The sequence below is a fragment of the Labeo rohita genome, chromosome 16 (assembly GCF_022985175.1).
Source record: "Labeo rohita strain BAU-BD-2019 chromosome 16, IGBB_LRoh.1.0, whole genome shotgun sequence".
NCBI lineage: Eukaryota > Metazoa > Chordata > Actinopteri > Cypriniformes > Cyprinidae > Labeo > Labeo rohita.
In genome coordinates, this window is record NC_066884.1 from 23,221,875 (window position 1) to 23,244,161 (window position 22,287).

General features: G+C 32.8%; 1 protein-coding gene across 1 annotated transcript; it reads right to left on the reverse strand.

The window, feature by feature from the left end:
• Window positions 1–7,798: 7,798 nt before the first annotated feature.
• Window positions 7,799–16,087, reverse strand: sbk3 (SH3 domain binding kinase family, member 3). The gene is made up of 4 exons (XM_051132005.1): window positions 15,760–16,087; window positions 11,508–11,652; window positions 11,186–11,388; window positions 7,799–9,281 (listed from the first exon to the last, which is right to left on the reverse strand). The coding sequence occupies exons 1-4, from the start codon at window positions 15,763–15,765 to the stop codon at window positions 8,562–8,564; spliced, it is 1,074 nt and encodes a 357-aa protein (XP_050987962.1). The 5' UTR covers window positions 15,766–16,087; the 3' UTR covers window positions 7,799–8,561.
• Between the last annotated feature and the right edge of the window lie 6,200 nt (window positions 16,088–22,287).

Consider the following 22,287-nt stretch of genomic DNA (forward strand, 5'->3'; position numbering starts at 1 on the left):
TAATACTGTTAGGTCAGCTTACCTAATGATTGCTTTACCTAATAAATGAAAGTTGCCTTACTAAGTCAAATTCTAACAGTAAAAGTATTCAAAATTACGTTATCTCTCTCTCTCTCTGGTTGTTTTCAGATTTCAGACTCAGATATTATGTGACCAATACTAAACTGGTTCTAGCATGTCATACACGCACATTTGAGGTTTCCTGTTTACTCTTCATCACATCTTAGGTGTGTGCGTTAATCAGTTGTGAATAAAAGTTAATAAAATCTGAATTAATGATAAAGAATGATGCACTCACCTGTCGATCTCTAAATTCATGTTAAAGATCAGGATGAGCAAGTGACCCAATGTTTGGCAAGATTTCACCTTTATCATCTGTTTTGTATGCAAAATAATGCCATATTTAATAGTTTCCAGCGTGTTTGGTGATCCATCGCGTTGTTCTGTCACATTTATCCGTTTCGCAGCAATTTGCCGCCTACAGGTGAACCTCGAAACAGCAGGCGTATAAAATACCGAATTGATCAAAATTATAGTATCGAACCGGTTGAAATAAAATATATACCAGCACTTTTCCACTACCGGTATACCACGCATGCCTATTTGCATATTTCATTGTCAGGGTCATTGATTAGACGAAAGCAGCATGCAACCTCTTTACATAATGGCTCTAACATTGCACATCCTACTATATATTGCATACAGTTTTTCCTTAATGGACCTATTGGTGGTCTCTTTTTCAATTTATGTGTTTTCTGTCAACATTTGACCCCCCCATGAAATGCTAAAACTACATTAGTTTTAGCATTTTCATGCTGTTTATACAGCATGTATTTTGTCCATAACTGTCTTGATTGGGTGTATTGTTAAGCATGTAGTAGTAACATTCTAACACCGCATCATTTTACACTGTAGAAGTTTGACGCCTCAATGTGGGGTTAACACCACAACAGCAGTGCTAACTCTGCTCAGGAGCAGGATTCCATACTGATCTCATGACGAAAACATACCTGTGGGAACTTTTTCACAAGACACAAAATACATACCAGTAAGTACATATCACTGCAGTTTCCAACAGAAATGAACTCTAGAGGCAGTAAAACAGCGAGCACTTGTAATCGTTTTCGTACACAGTTATTATTACAGCTCCATATGTTTCACTTTCTGGATGTAACAAGCTTGCTCGGTACCTCAGCCGGCCCAAAATCAGACTTAGGATACTGAGTCCCTGGGTACAAATCCTGTGAAAAACATGACTCATGATGAAAGCAGAAAGATTGAAAAACAAGCTAAAACAGCATGCTTTCAATTGCATTTTTATGTCACATTCGCTTTTAATTGATACTGTTAGGTAGGTTTAGGTGTAATGCAGATTGTACATTATTTTAAAACATCACTGAGCATTACAGTAGTCAACATTTGAAGTGGATCAAAGCCTTACTTCAAAGTTGTCCTAAAACCAAAACAACACCCGTTCTCATCTTAGGACAACTTTGATGAACTTTTTTTTGATCCACTTCAAATGTTGACTACTGTAGAGTTATAACGCCACTCAATGGACATTTCAAGTCAGAACTGCGGTTACACGTACAAAACCATTGTCACATAAAATTTACCATATGTACATCAAAAACAGTCACATCAAATGTGTCACGAAACATACATGGCGGTACGTATTTCGTGTCTTGCAAAAAGTTCCCACAGGTATGTTTTCCTCATGAGGTCAAGTTGGTTTCATAACCTCGTCAACTGCAACTGTTACATGTTGTTTGAACATAATTGTGTGTTGACAGTGTGTGTACACATCCACCCTATAGTGATATATATATATATATTTTTAAATCCCTATTTAAAAAAAAAAAACTTTCTCAAATCAGATTTACGTAGTTACGGTAGTTGATTGACACGACCGTCTTACCTTAGACCTGCCCCGAATGAGCTGTGAACAGTCCGCCATTGTTTCAACGCTGGAGCAGGAGTAGACAAGAAATGTCTCATAAGCATTTGAGGTGTTCTGTTGTTGGATGTAACTTTGAACATAGCAGTTGTCATTTACTCACGATATCTGAGCCACTGAAGACGCAGTGAATTATATATATTTTTGAAGGGATTGCGCCCCCCTAAATGCGTCTATGTTCGCACGAATCATTTGTGATCCAGCTTCACCTACAGAAGATGTGAGTATAAGGTTTTTTTTTATGAATCTTTGCAAAGTGCCTTTCCTAATAATGTGCTAGTTAGCAAGTTTCACAGCTAAAGTAAATATGGAGGAATGGCTTGTCACCCCACAGAAGAGAGGGGTGGGGTAAGAAGAGCTCATTAGCATTTAAAGGAACATGCAGCAAAACGGGTTGCTGTGTGCAGAGCTGATTTTGACAAGGTAATAAGGGTATTTTTACACTACCATTGAGAAATTTTAACCAAAGTATGTTATAGACTTTTCATTAAGACCCTAAAGAATCATATCCACTTGTGGAAAATGGGCGTCCGATGACCCCTTTAAAAGTGGGGTTAGTACAATGATAACCTGGAGGTAAGCAAAATGTGAAAATCCCTTTTGAGTATTCTGAGTGAGTCATTGAGAATCTTTTACTTAGCTGATTTGTTCACATATTCATTCAGGAAGGAAGATACCTAATACTTCATTCTGCTTTGGCTTGGCCTTATTTGGATGTGTTTTCATTAGACTGTGAATCTGCTGATTTTGCTAAAAGTAATCGGTCTTTGCTGCTGCAAACGCAAACGATCAGTTTCATCTGTTGGGTGCTATTGATCAAAATTAGCCAGCGTGTATATTGATATGTTTGTGCGATGTAATCGTTATCCCTGCATTGTGCTGAGGTTTGTAGCGGGTTCTGCTAAACGCATTGCCGTCCTTGGCTCTGCTCTTACAGTCCAGCTTTTCTCCTGTCAGTTTCATGATCCATTGCGCTCTATCTGTGTCTCCAATCACTCATCAGTTGTTGCGTCCTTCCATCCAGCTGTCTCCCTGTGGAGTCTATCCCTGTCCACTGGTATTTACTGGCCATCAAATCTCTGTTTATGACATTGTGCACATTTGTCTTATGTTTGAGATTCAGTTTTACTAGCTGCAAAATTAATGAAACTAATAAAACTGTTAAGATTAACTCTGTATACACATGCAACATCATGAGACTTATATGTTGTTAAACAGGTGCCATGTCTATAGATGATACTCAGGTACAGTTATATTTTTCAAAAAGACAAAAACTAAAAATCGTCATAGATTATGCACCATTTGGAATTAAATTTAAAAATTAAGAACTGATTGCTTTTAAAATTGCATCAAATTGAAGTTACATTGAGGTGGTAATGAAAACCTTTCCTTTGTCTCTTCACTTAACCAACAAGACTTGGCTATGTTAAACAAGCACTAAAACAACCAACGGGAACTAGTTTAAACCATATGTAACAAAAAATTATGCTGTAATTATGCCAGTGTTGTTTTAGTATTCTTCTTCTTATTATTATTATTATTATTATTATTTTTCTTTTTTATTTCAGTTTAGTTTAAGTCATTTTAGTACTTCAATGTAAACATATTTTCAGTAAATATATATTCTCAACACTTTTCATTTTAAAGTTTTTTTTTTTTTTTTTTTTTTATCATTTTATTTCACTAGATTTTAATAAACAAAAATTATTTTGCAATAGTTTTATTTTTAGTTTACACTAGCTATGTTTCCTTTTCCTTTTTTTTGAAGTATTGCAACACAAATGAGTGACGGAAATGCCAAATTTTGGAAAATTCCAATTTTGTATATACGTAAGTTAAATTTGCAACTTTGGATGCAAACATAGCTAATAACAACCCTGGCCTAAGCTTTTTTTCCCCAGCTAAGAAGAAACAGGAATAACTTTATCTGGTTGCAGATCTGCACTCCTATTGGTTGCTGCTGACTAATTGCTGCTCATTTGCATAAAATTTAGCTTTGTTCAACGTTGTTGCATCATCAGTGGTTTCTATTGCTTGTGTCATGAAAAACTGTCAACTCTTGTTTAAAAGAGAATAATGTCTGTTCCCTTTGTCACACTAAAGCTTCATCTGCTGTCTCTGCAGCTCAGAACATTGATGCAAATGCAATAAATGCAACACTATTGATTTTATGCATCCCTGAACTGTTGGGAAGTTGTTTCCAGAAAGCAGATGGCATAAAACCAGTGTGACTGATGCAACACACAATATTCTTTCGACCTTGTTGTCTACTATAAGAATATCTCAGTACTATCAATAGAGGAGAAAGTAGACTGCATTAGTGCATCTGTGAGGGAACACATTTAATTCGACCAGTTGTCTGTGACCTGCATGTGAAATCAATTCCTTGTACCGAACTGGAGAAGGACAGATCACAATGTTTCATCAGCAAGATGACGAGGTGGTGTGAGGGAAAGTCAAGATGGCATAGAACACGAACAGGGAGAGAGATACAGGGTGCAAAGAGGGGACACAGAAAGGTGCTGATGTGTTCAACAGTCTAAATAGATGGACCTGAGGCTATTTATAAAACCATCTGCAGAAGGGCTCACATAGGCCCCATAGTGAAGGCCAGAGCTGATACAACGGATCTTTAGGATTCATGGAAGGGGTCAGAGGAAGGCTGAATGAAAGAATAATCAAAATGCTAAGAAAGTTATATTAAATGCATGAAATGTAGTCTAGATTATGTAGTCAGATTCTAAAAATGAAATACTTGTAATTTTATTATATTATATTTTAAAATACTGTTACTTTTTTTTTATTGATTACATGATTATATATTCACAAAATGACAGTAAATTCTTCACAAATTTTCAGTGCTCTCCAGTTAATTTTTTTTATATGTTTGGAAAGTGTTCTATTTTTTTGGAGTTGCACATAATTACACAGAATTCAACCATATATGAGGAATATCACACAAGTAGCTGTGCGATATTACTGTAGGTAATCACAGTGTGCCGTTATACAGCCATATCTCACGGCTATGAGTGTGATATTGCATTTATACAATAGTTTGACAGCATGAGTGTGGAAATACATAAGAAACAACAGAGTGTCTTTAAAAAGCCTCTTTTGTGCAAAACTACTTCCTTCTGCCACATATTCAAATCTCAGTTTGACAGTTTAACAGCTGGTCCCAAGCCTCTTTTACTAATTCAAAAACATCACTTTAGAACTAATGAAGGAATGCTGAGCTGCTTCATTGAAAGCTTTTTGTATTAAAAGCTCACTGTATTATGTAGTGTCGAGTATTATGAGAAAGAGATGGACTGAGCGAGTGTGATTACCTGATTTTGATACAGCATTCATTCTTCAGCTCAGTCTCATATTCACAATAAAACATTAGTTTAAATGTCTTTGTCGTACTATCATTTTAATCTGTTAAAGGTGATTTCCGAAAACAGCGCTTCTCAGTGTGTTTGTTGGCTGTCTTACAAGGTGTTGTTGAAAGTAAACAACCCTGTTTTAGTCTCTTTCAAAATAAAAGTCTTTACAGCTGACTCACTCTTGTCGCCGTCTAATGGCAGAATAATGTAACTATAATCACTATCACGGACATACACAACACACCAAATAGTGTTATTAAATACTACTATTATTGATATAAAATATTATTTATTGAAAATTAATATTTAATAAACAACAACAACCATCATACAAGTTGCTAGTCAATTCAGTCAAAAGTACAAAGGCAGCGCTCTGACATACCAACAGTCTCACGGGAGTTCGTGTCATAGTCATGAAATTTTAATCTGTTGATTCATGTTCATGGACACGAATTTCCCCTTTTTTTCATGTCACTCAGCATGATTTTAAATATAATGTATTTTAATAGGGATCGGTGCAGGATACCCCTTCCATGTTTAAATCTTCACAATTGCAAAACTAGAAATATTATAAATATTTATTATTTTGGAGCACCTAACACCACTCCTACCCTAAACCTAAACCTACCCACTTCTCAACTACATAAAACACAGCGAAATGTAAGTACAAGCACAAGTATTTATTGACCACAAACAATATAAAGGTATTACAAACATCTCGTGGTGCATTCTAAATCTTCCGAAGCCATGCGATATTGTTATATAAACAGACTGAGTGAAATGTAACATTTTATCGCTGAAATAATCTTGCTCTGTGGACACACGCAGTCACGTCTCGTTCAAAAAATACACGACGCAAACGGTCACGAAACACACAAGATCCAATGGCATTTTTTAGAATCTAAGCTGATGTAATGACGCAATCAGTCACAAGACACATAAAAGCCAATGCCATTTCACAATCAAAGCTGATGTAAGGCTTTCTTCCTGGGGCACCAATTTTGAATGTGAACAGTAAACAGACAGTTTTACGGCAGATTACGGATGGAGATGGTGATCATTTTGCATGCATTCTTCGCACAAATCAATCGGTTTACCTCGAAACAGCTGGTATTTTTTTTTTTACTTTTAAATGAACAGCGTTTGTTGTCATGTGTGCCTGTTATATCTTGTGTTTTATATATTATACAAATGGGAAGGTTTAGGGGTGGGGTTGGGTTAGGTGCTATAAAATAACGTCATATGGTGGCTAAATAAACCGAAATCATCGAACGTGTTGCAGTGGCAGAAAGAAAAACGTGGTGCAGGCATGAAAATTACTCCCTATTGGAGTTGGAATTCTGATATCACTAGAATATTGCACTCTTCTCAGCCAATCATATTCAAGGACCAGAAAGAACTGTTATATAAATCTAAAGTTCTGGCATGAAACTCTAAATGGCACTGTCCGGTAACTCAATATGACATAATGACATTATCACATGGCACAGCTGATTGGTTCTCTCCTGTTTTGGTAGCCAATGAGCTCGCTACTCAACATTCAATATGACTAATGCTTGCTGTAGCAGTTGCAGCATGCTTTAGAAACCCTTCACCTTCCCCAGCTCCACCTACATAGATCTATATATATTATATGTGCAGCAGCAGTATTGCTTACATGCTCACAGCAGCACGTTGTGGATGTACATTACCATGCCAATCCTTCCGAGAGTTGTCATGACAGAAATGACTATATCTTTCAGAAACATAAAAATGAACAAATTATTATTCATATAATTATTCCCAAACTTTTTGTCAGCTGAACCTCCTGACATTATGTAATTACCTGAATTACCCTAATTTTATCAATAATTTAACAACACCTTCTTATTGTTACAATTCTCTGTTGTTGATGGTCACATGACATGCAGGTAAACAAATTAAATAACGTTTTGTTTGAGAAACGCTGACATAATGTTTAATGCACAATTTAAATCAATGTTATAAACTAGATCAAAACTGATCTAAAAGTAACCAAAAGTAATCAGATTACCTAAAATGAGTAATATGATAGATTACATTACTAGCTACAATTTTCAGTATGCATTTTGTAACAGACTGCAATATCTAAGTAATCCACCGAGCACTGGTTAAAAAAGGCAGGGTGGTCTTGACGCTGCGACAGTGTGGACAGCTGGAAAGTTGGAGTCGGCTACACATATCTGGACTGATCCAGTCAATCCCAAAACAACACTAACCTGACACCCGTCCCATTGTACCTGTGTTTGCTTAACATTTCACATTGCTCTTGTCCTATTTAGAGCAGAGTGGAGCTGTATTTCAACCAGCCTGCCAATATATTTTCTCTGGTTGGATCATCTGACTTGTTATAATGCATGAAGCGAGTGGTATAGCTCATTAACAAATGCTGATGTACGGATATGTGGAAATGCAACTTGAGAAGTGCACATTATATAACAAACTTGAAACGGGGTTAATGAGTCAAACAAGTTTATTCAAACAAGTATAAACAGGTATGCATTGCTATGTACATCAAAACAACTGGTTTGAGGTAGAGACGTTATGTATTCCACCCACATCTGATGAGCATTATTATTCTACATCGCCTCAGTAACTATTTGCCTCTCTGTGTTGAGTGAATACTTACACATTGCACCTGAGAAAAACTGGTTGGTAATTGAAGTATTGTTGGTTTTAGTGTTACCAGCTCAATATAAGAAACACTGAATTATTGTGGTCAAAGGATCAGAATACTAAGCCATTCTTGTATGAAAAATCGTCTACTTAACCATGTCCAGATACTACTACTATTAATAATAATAATAATAATAAAATAATAATCATTACAGTCCTCAAACTTTTGAACAAGGGTGTATAATTCTAAATAGAATTCTAAAATATATAATTATATGTATATAATTATCATATATTTAGAATGTTCTAATTTATAATGACAAATCTTTTTAGTATCTTTCTTTGAAATAAATGCAGCTTAGTTTGATCATTTGTTCTCAAACGCAATACTACTGTTCTCAGACACTGTCCAAGTGTCTGCAAAAAAATTACATCTGTTTGAAAATAGTCTACGTACACATCCAGGTATTTTCTTATGTCTCCAGTTTTATAATAAAACTATTCTATTGATATAAAAAACTAAAAGTGTAAAATATAAACACTAATATAAAATCTTGAAAATACAGTACATCTGTTTATAATATTGCTGTCGTACATTAACTTTATCTCTCCCTCCTTCCCAGTATTTCTTTTCCCCTCTCCACCCCTCCTCTCTCCTGCATCTTCTTGGCCTCCTCTTGTGCCTCCTTCTCTCTCCTCAACTCCTCTTTCTCTGTCTTCAGTAACCAGGGTCCACCGAGGTACGACAGGATCTCATCAGACCCAGGGCGAAGCCGGGGCTGCGGGTTCAGGAGCTTTCTCAGCAAGGTGAGAATGAATGAGCTTAAAGAGTCAAACTGGGAGGGCACATCAATTTCAGTCTCGTTCTCCTCTCTCACTGTGTTTTGTGTCTCCTCTTTCTGTTGGATTCGGATGAACCAGTCTCTGTATTTGCAGTAGGAAGGGTCATCAGAAGTGCTTTCCTCCCAGGGGAAGCAGCTCGTCAGCAGGCAGTATATGAGAACCCCCAAAGCCCAAGTATCCAAACTGGGCTCCACGGGCATCCAGATGTCCTCCGTTTCTTCCTCTGCATCGCTGACTCTCTTGGCGGCCTCCACCTCAGGTACGCAGAAAGGGGAGTTGTACCAGACGGCACGAACCTCGGTCCCCTGTGCTCGCGCCAGGCCAAAGTCACCCAGCTTGACCCAGCGGCAAGCGCGGTCACACAAGAAGATGTTCTCTGGCTTGATGTCACGGTGCACGAAGCCAAGAGAATGGAGATGAGACACAGCCCCACTCAACTGAGACATCACACGCTGCGCACACTCCTCGCTCACCCCCTCCTATAGAAAAACAGAGAGTGAGAGAGTGCTTTTTAATATATGCTGATTGTATAATAATAATAATAATAATAATAATAATTATTATTATTATTATTATTATTATTATTATATTTCCATTTCTGACAACTTTTTTTTTTTTTTTGCTTTTTCCAATAATATTTTTATTGCTGTTTTCCATTGCTGTTACCCTGTTTATTATTTTTATATTAACATTATACATAATATTGTTCATTTATTAGTTGACTTTATTTTTATTTTCCCTTTTTCATTAATATTGTTATTAATATTTCAGTGTATTATATTATATTATATTATATTATATTGAATATTTATTTATTTTAATATCTGGGAACTTATTTTTTCCTTTTTGTTTCAATAATTTTTTATTGCTGTTTTATATTATTATTATTATTATTATTATTAACATTTCTGTCTTATTATTAACAATTTTTGTCTTTCTAATTAATTAATGAATATATGTATGTATGTATGTATGCCACCTTAGTTACACTGTTCAGTAATTATGTTACTATTTGTATATTTTCATGTATTATTATTATATTATTATATTAACATTATACATAATATTGTTTATTTTTTTTTATTATTTAATTTTTCCCTATTTTTAACACCTTATTTTTCCCTTTTCATTAATATTGTTATTGATATTTGTCTGTCAACTTATTATTATTATTATTATTATTACAATTTTTAAGTATTTATTTATTTATGCCGCCTTAATTACCCCGTTCAATAATTATATTACTATTTGTATATTTTCATGTATTATAATTATTATTATTATATTAAAATTATACGTAATATTGTTTATTTATTTGTTGTTTTATTTTTGTTCCAATTTTTAACACCTTATTTTCCCCTTTTTATTAATATTGTTATTTTGTCAATTTATTATTTCCCAATAATATTATATTGGCATTGTATGTATGTATTCTTATTTACCCTTGTTCAATATTAATACTATTTGTATATTTCCATGTATTATTATTATTATTATTATACGTAATATTGTTTATTTATTTGTTGAATTATTTCTTTTTATTCCAATTTCTAACACCTGATTTTCCCTTTTTCATTAATATTGCTATTAATATTAATATTATTAATATTATTATGTTGAATATTTATTTATTTAAATTTCTGGCACCTTATTTTTTTTCCTTTTTTCATGAATTAACTTCATTTTTCTCTTTCTAAGTAATATGCTATTTATTTATTTATTTATTTATTTATTTATTATGTAGAATAATTATATATTAATACTTTTTTCCATTTTAAAAGTGATCTGGTTATTCCATTTCTTATGTTTGTTTGTTTACCTTATTTACTTCTTTTTCAGTGTTATTGTTATTGCCATTTGTTGTTGTTGTAATATTGATTATTTATTTAAGGATTACTGGTACCTTATTTTCATTGATTGATTGATTGATTGATTCATTGCTTTCAAATCATTTGTTGTATGTTTTGATGCTTTGCCAATATTATTAGTATAATATTGATTCTAGTACAGTACTGAAGAAATGGAAAGAGTGATGAGATGACAGAAAGTCAGTGTGTTCTGTATTGATTCTCCTCTTCAACGGTACACTAAGTACTCCCATTAAACAGCAAATGAAAATGTATCAAGGCTGAGGATAGAAGCTGTTGTTTTTGGCAGGAGAGTGGGAACAGTGAGTGAGGATATCAGACAACATCATGTACGTGCCTGCACAATCAAAGATATGTTGTTCCCTGGACAGACGTCACTACAAAAATGCTCCAGTCATCATGCATGCGTGCATCATCATCGTAATTTCGGTTACAGCCTTATAAGGCTTGTCGTCAGAGAGTGACAACCAGGATCATTGTCCCAAGGCCCTGTAAAGGAGGAGAGGTCTACTGACCTCTGACACAATGACATCATACAGGTCGCCGTAGAGACCAGCCTCCTGCGCAAAGACGTAGTGAGAAGGTGTAGAGTAGAAGATGCCCAGAGCCCGCGTTAGAGAAGGATGTGTGCAATAGGAGACGGAGAGATTGTATTCACGCAGGAAAGCTTGGAGGGTGGTCGAGCGACGGGGGAAGAACTTCAGGGCCATCGGGGTTCCTGGAAGTTCAGAGGATGCTAAAGTAAGAGGTGCTTCACTTACACCAAATATACAGTACATCATGTCTTGTTTGTCACAGTTTTATAGCCTAGAGCTCAACATGCACAAAACAACCAACCTCTCTTCTGATGCACCGCCAGCATCACTTTGCCATACGACCCCTCTCCCAGCTTTTTGATGAGTTTGAAGTGCTCTGATGTCACTAGTGATTTCATGGACTGAGCCGTGAGGTAGCACAGCTCATCCAGTTCTTTAGGTGCAGTCTGACAACAAAACAACAGCATCATTTACATAATCATACAATGATTTTCAATCAGTATCCTGTGTGAAGCCTCCACTTTTGTTTTATGTGATCTTTTAAAAAATGTCACACACCAATAACAAAATTCTGATAATTATATTGATTCTTAAATCTCTTAAATCCCAAGAGTCATTTGTCTACCCAGATAGCACACGTACGTCTGCAAGATGTCTGTTAAAGATCTCTTGATCTGGAAAGCATCTGCTGTGTACAAACGTCTGGCAGACATCTGTAAGGTGTCGGTTTTACTTGCATTCTAAATCATAAGTTTCTTAAAGACATCTAATAGATGTCTATTTGACATCTGATAGGAAACGTCCAATAGACGTATTGCAGATGTAAATGCAGACGTCTCCGAGATGTACGTGGGCTATCAGAGTAGCTAGTCTGTTTTCAGTATATAAACAGAACATTAAAGCACGCCCCCCCATCCAATAAATTGCAAAATGCTTTGTTCTTTGTTACACCATTATAAGAGTAAACAATATGTCACGTAACGTCACATTTACCTCAGAAAAAACATATTCGGTGGCCATAAACTCCTTAGTCAGCTAGAAAAACAAACTCTAGAGAGTTCTAGAGAGAACTTTGCTAAATATAACATTTTCAATATAATTTTTTTTACCGTTCTTCAATGTTTAATTTATGTCTGAATAAATCCGTCAAGTTTTATGACAGCCACCATTTAAATGAATTGGAGTAGAAATATAATTAACTGTAACTTTATTATTATAAAATCTTCAATGAGTGTAATTTAAGCGTTTGTATACAAATAAGTAATTTTAACCTTCAATATTACAGTATGTGATAACAGATTTTCGTGTATATTTTACAGCATTAGCTGAGAGATTTTTTTTATTTATATATATATATATATATATATATATATATATATAGTATTTTAATAATTACTTTGATCATTGATGTTTAATATCAACAGATAACCAGTATTGTATATATTTTGTAATAAAATCAGCTGGCTGTGCATTGTTCTCATTACATGACTAATTACCAAATAAAAAATGGCCTTGAAATTAAAGCAAATGGAACTAGCATTGCTATTTAGGAAACTGTCTGCTTGAGATAATGGTCAGTTACACAAAATTTGCGGAATTCTGCAATTAAATGGCATCCATGTATTCCAGAGAGCCGTGTAATAATAATAGCTGAACTTCCCATCTGTCAGTTCTTTCACCAGCCTTCACTTTTATGCCAGACAGAGAATGATGAAACAATACCATGAGCCCATTAACACCTTGATGGCCCTGAAATAGCTCGGGTGTATATTACAAGTGTGTTCTTACGCAACACAAAGCAAGCAGCTCATGTTTACATTACACCCTATGCGTTTATAAGGGACATTTGTTGATTAAAGTTCCCAGAAGTGTGCGTCACACCTGTCCTGTGTGCGTCTGTGTTCATGTTTTTGCTATGTTAGTCTGTGGAACCTTTACTAACACCACACAGCTGAGGAGCAGCAACATGCACCATCAAAGAACATGTAATTGTGTGGTGTTCAGTTACGACTGTATAAGTCTGCTACGTATGTCTAGTAGAGCCGTTGTATGAGTGCGTTGCTAGGCACTGAGAACAGAACCACCAGAGCAGCCTTTATCTTACTGATAGACGTCTCTTGCAGTGGCCTTTATTAAGCTGCCAGTAGTGGACGTGCAGCCTCTAGCTTGCTACATTTTCCATGTAACCTTCATGTCTGTAAAGTACAGTAAGCCTAATGCTGATTTAAAACTGAATTTTAAACAGTTAAAAATGTCTTAACTAAGCATATGTCTATCTGCGAGTTTACATTATTATTGTTATTATTATACGTAATACTGTTTATTTATTTGTTCACTATTTTTATTTCAATTTCTGACACATGATTTGTGTACATGTCAATATATGTGACCCTGGACCTCAAAACCAGTCATAACGGTCCATTTTTTAAATTTATATATCATATAATATAAGCTGATAATAAAATAATAAAAGCTGAATAAATAAGCTTTCCATTGATGTATGGTCTGTTAGTAGAGGACATTTGGCCGAGATACAACTATTTGCAAATCTGAAATCTAGGGTAAAATATAAAATATTGAGAAAAAGATGTCCAAATAAAGTTCTTAGTGATGTATATTACTAGTCAGTTGTTTTTTTTTTTTTGACTTTGGAAGTTTTTATATATTTATGGTAGGAAATGTACAAAATGGTACATGATCTTTATTTAATATCCTAATGATTTTTGGCATAAAAAAATATATAATTTTGAACCAAACAATGTATTTTTGGCTATTGCTACAAACATACCCGTGCTACTTAAGACTGGTTTTGTGGTCTAGGGTCACATATTTAATAATAATAATAATAATAATAATAATTTATTTCCATTTCTGTCATCTTTATTTATTTATTTATTTATTCCACCTTATTTACCCTTGTTCAGTATTATTACTGTGTATATTTTCATGTGTTATTATTTATTATTTATTATTATTGATTATCATTAATTTATTTAATTCCATTTCTGCCATATTTTTTCCTTGTTCTGTTTATTTATTTATAGCAATTTCTAACACATAATTTATCCTATTTCATTAATATTGCTATTGATACGTTTGTCAATATATTTTTATTATTATTATTATTATTATTATTATTATTATTATATATTATTATTAATTTATTTCCATTTTCTGACAGCATTTATTTATTTATTTATTTATTTATTTATGCCATATATTTATTTATTTAACCTTGTTCAATATTATTACTGTGTATATTTTCATGTATTATTAATTATTATTATTGTGATTATTATTATTAATTAATTTATTTCCTTTTCTTCCATATTTTTCCCACATTTTATTTATCTATTTATTTATTTATTTATCTTTATGCAACCTTATTTACCCTTGTTAACAATTATTACTGTGTATATTTTCATGTATTATTAATTATTGTTATTGTGATTATCATTATTAATTTATTTATTTCAATTTCCGCCATATTTTTTCCTCATTCTATTTATTTATTTATTTATTTATTTATTTACGCAACCTTATTTACCCTTGTTCTTTTTTATTACTGTGTATATTTTCATGTATTATTATTATTATTATTATCATCTATTTTTTGTCATTTTTTATTACTCTTTTTTATTCTTTTATGAATGGAAATTTTAAAAGAACAGAATTTATTTTAAATAGAAATCTTTTATAACATTCTAATAGTCTTTTCTGTCACTTTTAATCAAATTAATGCATCCTTATTAAATATGATTTTTATATCTTAATGACCCCATATTTTTAAATGTGCATCAGTTAAATAATACCAAGCAGCAAAAACAGTCTTCAAAAACTGATAATAATAATAATTTTTTTTCAGCATAAAATCAGTATATTAGAATTATTTTCAAAGGATCATGTGACACTGAATTAGTTGCTAAAAATTCTGCTTTTCCATCACAAGAATAAATTCCATCAAAATAAATAAATAACAATATTATTTATTTATTTATTTAAACGTATTAATTCATATTTAATTTTAATTATTTAATTATTTATTTTTGATCAAATAAATGCAGATTTAGTGAGTAAAACAATAACAATCTTAATCAGTAACTTCTGACCAGTAGTATATACATACATTGTGAAACTCAACCATCTTTTCCCATTTAATTGCAGTGACGACCCTTTTCACTTTTGTATTTCAAAATGATTTAGAATGGTTTATCAGTGACATGCAATTGGATATGTGCAGTAAGTGCTAGGAGAACGGCTGGAACGCTTAATATTAGCCACAGGTGTATAGCACAGCTTTAATGGATTTAGCAGGATAATCCTGAAATGTGGTTTAGTCATGATTTACTTATGTAAAGATGCCATTCAAAAGCAACCCATTACTGAAATGATCAGTGAACCATTTCATTTGTTATTTATTAACAAGTAAGCTGGTTTGTGAATGATGGCTTTAAATCATGACTAAATAGCATTTCCGCTATACCAAGTAGGTGCTTGTTAATGTGTGTTGTAATGAAATGAAGAATTTTCCATAAGAGCAGTATTTGACTCACAGTCATTGTCCAACTGTCCAACGCTGCAGGTCTTTCAGGGAGTCTCGGAAACAGTCAGTTATCTCTCACTGTCTCTTTCCCATCTGCACAGGACTGAGATCGGAGTCAAACTGTCTGTTGCTCGTTATCAACATACAACTGAGATCGACAAGCAGTTAATCAGATGTCACGCTGCAAGTGCGAGTGCCCGTTGCTACTGAGTATTTTTATATGTGTGCTCTCTCTCTCTCTCTCTCTGTTGATCCTCAATGAGTCTGTCGGCCTTCACTCATGCTTACCACCTTCCTCTGCTCTCTCTCTCTCTCCCTCGCTCTTCCTTTTTCCCTCCAAAATTCCTCTGCTTGTTTCAATCCCAGATAGCCATGTACTACAACAGTGAGGTATGCAGCCCCTTCCCAGATGTCTCACACTCTCTTTTTTCTTGTACGTCAGCATCCCAACATGTTCCACCTGTCAGTTAATCTATCTGCAATACTCGATTGAGTTCCTGCTGTTCCCTGCAGTCTCTTAATCCACTCTCTCTTGATCTCCCTTCTTCCTACTAGCACTATCACTTTCATACTTAGTAAATTCCTCCTTCTGTTCAGAACAGCAGCTCCATTCAGCAGCTCTGCAGGATCAAGTGAGACTGAAGAAGATAACTACATTTACAGTTTTCGGAATCTAATTACTTCCTAGGCTCTTGACTAAGACATTAACATTGTGAAATTACATAATGTCCATTTTAGGAAGTATTTAATACTGCACAGTCTGTTGGTGCGGAAATGCTTGAAAGGTTAAAAAGCATCCTAGTGTAATCAATTTACTTGTTTTCGAGGGAGCACTGAGAGATTAGTGCCGGTCGCACACATTTTTTGTTCATGTAAACTGTTTAGGATAGTATTAGGATAAAACTGTAAGTATTAGGATAAAACAAATTTGAATAAATCTAGATACAAAATATGTGACATATAGTCTTGGGTGTTAAATACAACCCAGCATTGGGTGTAATATATTGACAAGCTCAGTGGTTGGGTTGTTTTGAGCCAGTTAAATGTTTAACCCAACCTTCTGGGTAGTTTTATCTAACTCAAATGTTGTTTAAACATTACAATATGGCTGGCTTAAAATAAATCCCCCAAAAATTGTAAATTAAAAATCAGACACATAATTACTACAGTAGAGGCATCAGCAATAATCAAAATGTTTATTATTTAATTATTATTTATTTAACTTATTAATAAATGTTCATTTATTTAACATATTAATAAAAGGTCATTTCCAACCTATTTTAGGTACATTTTAAGCAAGAAATATAGTCATTTTTATGCAAGCGTTGAGTTAAATAAAACTACTCAGAAGGTAATATTTAACCAAAACAAAAAAACAAGAAGCTGCTGGTTTAAATTATTGTTTGGATGGGCACCACTTAAAATAAAAATAAATGCAATTGCTTATTGATTGATTGATTATTTTAATCAGGTGTCAGTGGAAGGCTGCATTTATTTGATCAAAAATACAGTAACATTATGAAATATTATTATAATTTAAAATAACTGTTTTATATTTAAATGTATTTTAAAATGTAATTCATTCCTTTGATGGCAAATCTGATTTTACATTTATTTGATCAAAATACAGTAATACTCTAAAATATTATTACAATTTAAAATAACTGTTTTCTATTTAAATATATTTTAAAATGTAATTTATTACTTTCATTGCAAATCTGATTCTGCCTTTATTTGATCAAAAGTACAGTAATATTTTGACATATTATTACAACTGAAAGAACTGTTTTCTATTTAAATATATTTTAACATGTAATTTATTACTTCCATGGCAAATCTGATTATTTGATCAGAAATGCAATAATATTCTGAAATATTATTACAATTTAAAATAACTGTTTTATACTTAAATATATTTAAAAATGTAATTTATTCCTTTGATGGCAAATCTGATTCTGCATTTATTTGATCAAAAGTACAGTAATATTCTGAAATATCATTACAATTTAAAAGAACTGTTTTCCGTATATTTTAAAACGTAATTTGTTCCTTTGATGGCAAATCTGATTTTGCATTTATTTGATCCAAAACACAGTATTATTTTGAAATATTATTGCAGTTTAAAAGAACTGTTTCCTATGTAAATATATTAATATATTTATGTACATATATTAAAATGTAATTTATTCCTTTGATGGCAAATCTGAATTTCAGCAGTGATTATTGCAGTCTTCTGTATCACATGATCCTTCAGAAATTTTTCTAATATGCTTATTTCCAATTATTTATTAATGTTGTGGAATTGTTGTGCTTAATATTTTTGGAAAATATGGCATATTTTTTTCAGGATTTTTGATTAATTGAAAGATTAAAAGAACAGCATTTATATATATTTTTTTATCTTTATTTTATTTATTAGTCTTTACTGTCATTTTTAACAATCATTTTAATGCATCCTTGCTTAATGCAAATATATATATATATAAACAAACAAAAAAACACGTGACCGGTAGAACAGTAGAAAGGTAGTGTAAACATGTATGTGTTCTCTACCAACACAAATTGTTCCAAATAAAGGCAAATTGGAATGCAGAAAACTCAAGCAAACAAACAAACAATAAATTAATTAATAAAATCCTGGTATAAATATCAGCACTTTCAAAGCACTGCTGGATAAGAAATATTTATGAATATAGAAAAAAGAACAGTTAAGAGCCATTACATTCAAATCCGTCCCCTCTTTTTGTTTGTTGTTTGTTTGTTTATTGGCTTTTTCAATGGCATTTAACCTGCACATTGGCAATCTGTTTGAGTGACAAAACTAACAGCTGAAAGCTTGCAAAACCCAATACAACCATCCTCTCCATGTCAAACCTCTGCTCAGCGCTGCCAGTTCACATTCTCTCTTTCGATATCTCACTCTGTTCACCCTGAACCTCACTTCACTCTCTGCATTTCACAACTGACTCATTTCTACATTTTCATCTCAGAAAAATTCCCCTTGATATCTCAGTACAACATGGCTACTGTATATTACGTAAGGCAAACAACCACTGTTATCACGACCATGGCCGTTTCTGTTTCTCCAGCTGCTGTACATGCATGTAGCTGTTGCTAATACAGTCTCCTGTTGACTTCAGAGAAACTTCATCAGTCCCTCTGGTCTCATCTACATTCATCATCTGCACTGCTCTTCTGTCACTGGCCTACTGTTCAAGAATGTGACACATGGTATGTCTGAGATATCACAGAATTAGTTTGACATGTTACCCAATACCCAAAACATGCAGATAGGCAGCGATGAATCATATGTGTTTGTATTGCAATTACATGAGTTTAGCGATTTAGATTAACAACATATTCAAAAGTATTTCAGTTATATTCACTATTAAATTTTTTACTTTACAGTTATATATGGTGGCCTTGAGTTATTCTGTATGTGTGTGAATTTGTGTGTGTTTATGCGCGTTTTCATTTTCAAGTAGTATGTTTTAAAGCAAATATTGTGCTTGAGTGATATAAAATCTGTCATCAACGCATTTTATCTAAAAGAAACATGGCAGCATGCTGTGAGACGACCACCCAGCTCAACATGTTACATGTTACTTTCATGAGGGATACAGATTGTAAAATCATTTTTACAAACTATTAAATAATTAAAATCCAATACACCACACATGATCATTTTTAAATATAAAAGGCCCTTAAATATTCTTTGGAGTTGAACGTGAGACTTGAGTTCAGCTGACACTTGAAAAATACGAAAGTAAGAATGATTACTGCCTACGTTTGCACTATGATAATACATTTCCCTTTAGTGCCATCATTACATTTCTAAGCAGTGTTCTGTGCAATAAACAGCAATAACAGGAAGGCTTGAGAGTATTTGTATGAATATTTTATAGTATATTTACAAAAACAGTGTAGTACAGTGGTTCTCAACCGGGGGCTAAGGCTTGCTAGGGTGTCTGCATGGATGATTTTAAATAATTTAGGCTAAATAATCGTACTTAATTAAATTGCAAATAATAATAATAATAATAAAAGTGCATGTTAAATCAACTAATCGCATCCAGAATAAAAGTTTGTTTTTACATAATATATGTGTGTGTGCTTTATATGTGACCCTGGACCACAAAACCAGTCTTAAGTAGTACGGGTATATTTGTAGAAATAGCCAAAAATACACTGTATGGGTCATAATTATCGATATTTCTTTTATGCCAAATTCATTAGAAAATTAAAACATCATGTTCCATGAAGATATAATGTAAATGTCCTACCGTAAATATATCAAAACTTAATTTTTGATTAGTAATATGCATTGCAAAGAACTTCATTTGGACAACTAAGGCGATTTTCTTAGTATTTAGATTTTTTTGCACCCTCAGAGTCCAGATTTTCAAATAGTTGTATCTCTGCCAAATATTTTCCTATTCTAACAAACCATACAACAAAGCTTATTTATTCAGCTTTCAGATGACCCTCACGACTGGTTTTGTGGTCCTGAGGTCACATATATGATTTATATTACATATATATATTTATTTAATTCTTAAATATATACATAACATATGTGCACTTTTATTTTGGATGCGATTAATTTTGATTAATCAATTTGACAGCACTGAAAAAAATGAAATAAAAATAAATAACACTTTTTGTTATTAAAGACCATAGAATTCCTTAAAAATGAACACTAAAATAATTTGATAATTTGGAAAGAATTGACAAGTGTTTCTGCTGAAGGGATAATTCATCCAAAAATGAAAATTCTGTCATTAATTACTCACCCTCATGTCGTTCCAAACCCGTAAGACCTTTGTTCATCTTCATAACACAAATTAGGATATTTTTCATGAAATAAGAGAACTCTCTGACCCTCCATAGACAGCAACGCAACTGAAACGTTCAAGGCTCAGAAAGGTAGTAAGGATGACGTTAAAATAGTCCACGTGATGTCAGTGGTTCGACCTTAATTTTATGAAACTTCGAGAATACTTTTTGTTCGCAAAGAAAAAGAAACGACTTTATTCAACAGTTTCTTCTCTTCTGAGTCAGTCTCCACCGCACACTTAAGAGAGGACCTTGAAACTTGAACGTGTCAGTTGCGTTGCTGTTTATGCAAAGTCAGAAAGCTTTCAGATTTCATTAAAATATCTTAATTTGTGTTCCAAAGATGAACGAAGGTCTTACGGGTTTGGAACGACATGAGGTTGAATAATCATGTACAGAATTGTCATTGTTGCGTCCTGTGCCATAACATAATGAGGCCTTTGCAAATCATTAGCTAATGATAATAATGATATTAAAGTACAAAGCTTTGACCATTGTGATAATTAACATATAAACTTAGATAATTAGTTAATATAAAATGTTATTAGTGAATTAATACATTATGACACATTTAACTAATAACAATCAATTGATTACTTAACCTATGAATCAGATATAATGTTCATTAGTTGCTGATGCAGTAATCATTAATAGATGGTTTACCCTTACGAAAAAGAAGTTAATTCAAGTGTGCTATTAGTATACTTATTTTAAACTAAAAATATGAAAGTATACTTTCAGTCTACTTTTTATGTACATCTCAGAAATGTGCTTTATATACTTATCAGAAATATCCTTAAAATAACATTTAAGTATACTTGACTTATACTTAGAAAAAGTCTAGATATATTTGAGCTATACTTGTGCTATGAGAATCCGTGTTTTCATTGTTATACATGAGAGATGCTATTACAGATCTTCTGTACAGAATTTCCAAAACACAAGTGAAGAAGAAATCAAAACAGATGCTTCCACACTTTAAAAAATGCAAATACATATTTTCCAATTTACGAAATTTTTTCAAATTTTTGAAATTTGAAAGTTTTTGAAAGTTTTTGAATTTTTTACGATTTTGAGTCTCAGATACTAAAAAAATGCTATTTTCTTGCATCTATATAAAACCCTTGTCAGACCAACAAAATTACGCAAATGTTGTCCCAACTAGTCAAACACAGTTGTCTGAGCAAAGAATTTCATATTGTTGAAATTTTAAGGCTTTGTAAGTTCCCAGCATGCATTGCAACATGAATAAATTATCCAATTACTGTTATAAGATTATTGTTTGCTGTTTTTTGACTTCATTTAAACTTTTTTGTTGTTGTTTTGTCATTATTGTTAGTTATTTGTTGTACTGCGACGTAAAGATCTAATCTTTTTAATATTTGCTGATTGTCACCATTCTTGAGGTTTGTGTATCTAGTTTTGAGGCCTAGATACTTTTGACTACTTATATCCATTCTCTGAACATCTTAATCTTGTAAAATGCTTTACAAACAAAGGCAAAGTTGTTTACATATTAGACTAAATTATGCATGATGTTTTGTATGTTCAGATATTAATATAACGAAATATATACAAATTAATACCTAAGAAGGGACATAGTAGTATACTTGAAATATGATTTAAAGTTCATTTAAAAAAAGACTTGAGTATACTTGTAGTATAAAATTGCTAAACTAGCAGTTTACTGAGACTATACACT

Coding starts and splice junctions, on each gene's coding strand:
- sbk3 (XM_051132005.1), bottom strand. Junction 11,389..11,507: donor GGCGGTGCATCAGAAGAGAG/GTTGGTTGTTTT, acceptor CTGAACTTCCAG/GAACCCCGATGGCCCTGAAG. Junction 9,282..11,185: donor ATGATGTCATTGTGTCAGAG/GTCAGTAGACCT, acceptor GTTTTTCTATAG/GAGGGGGTGAGCGAGGAGTG.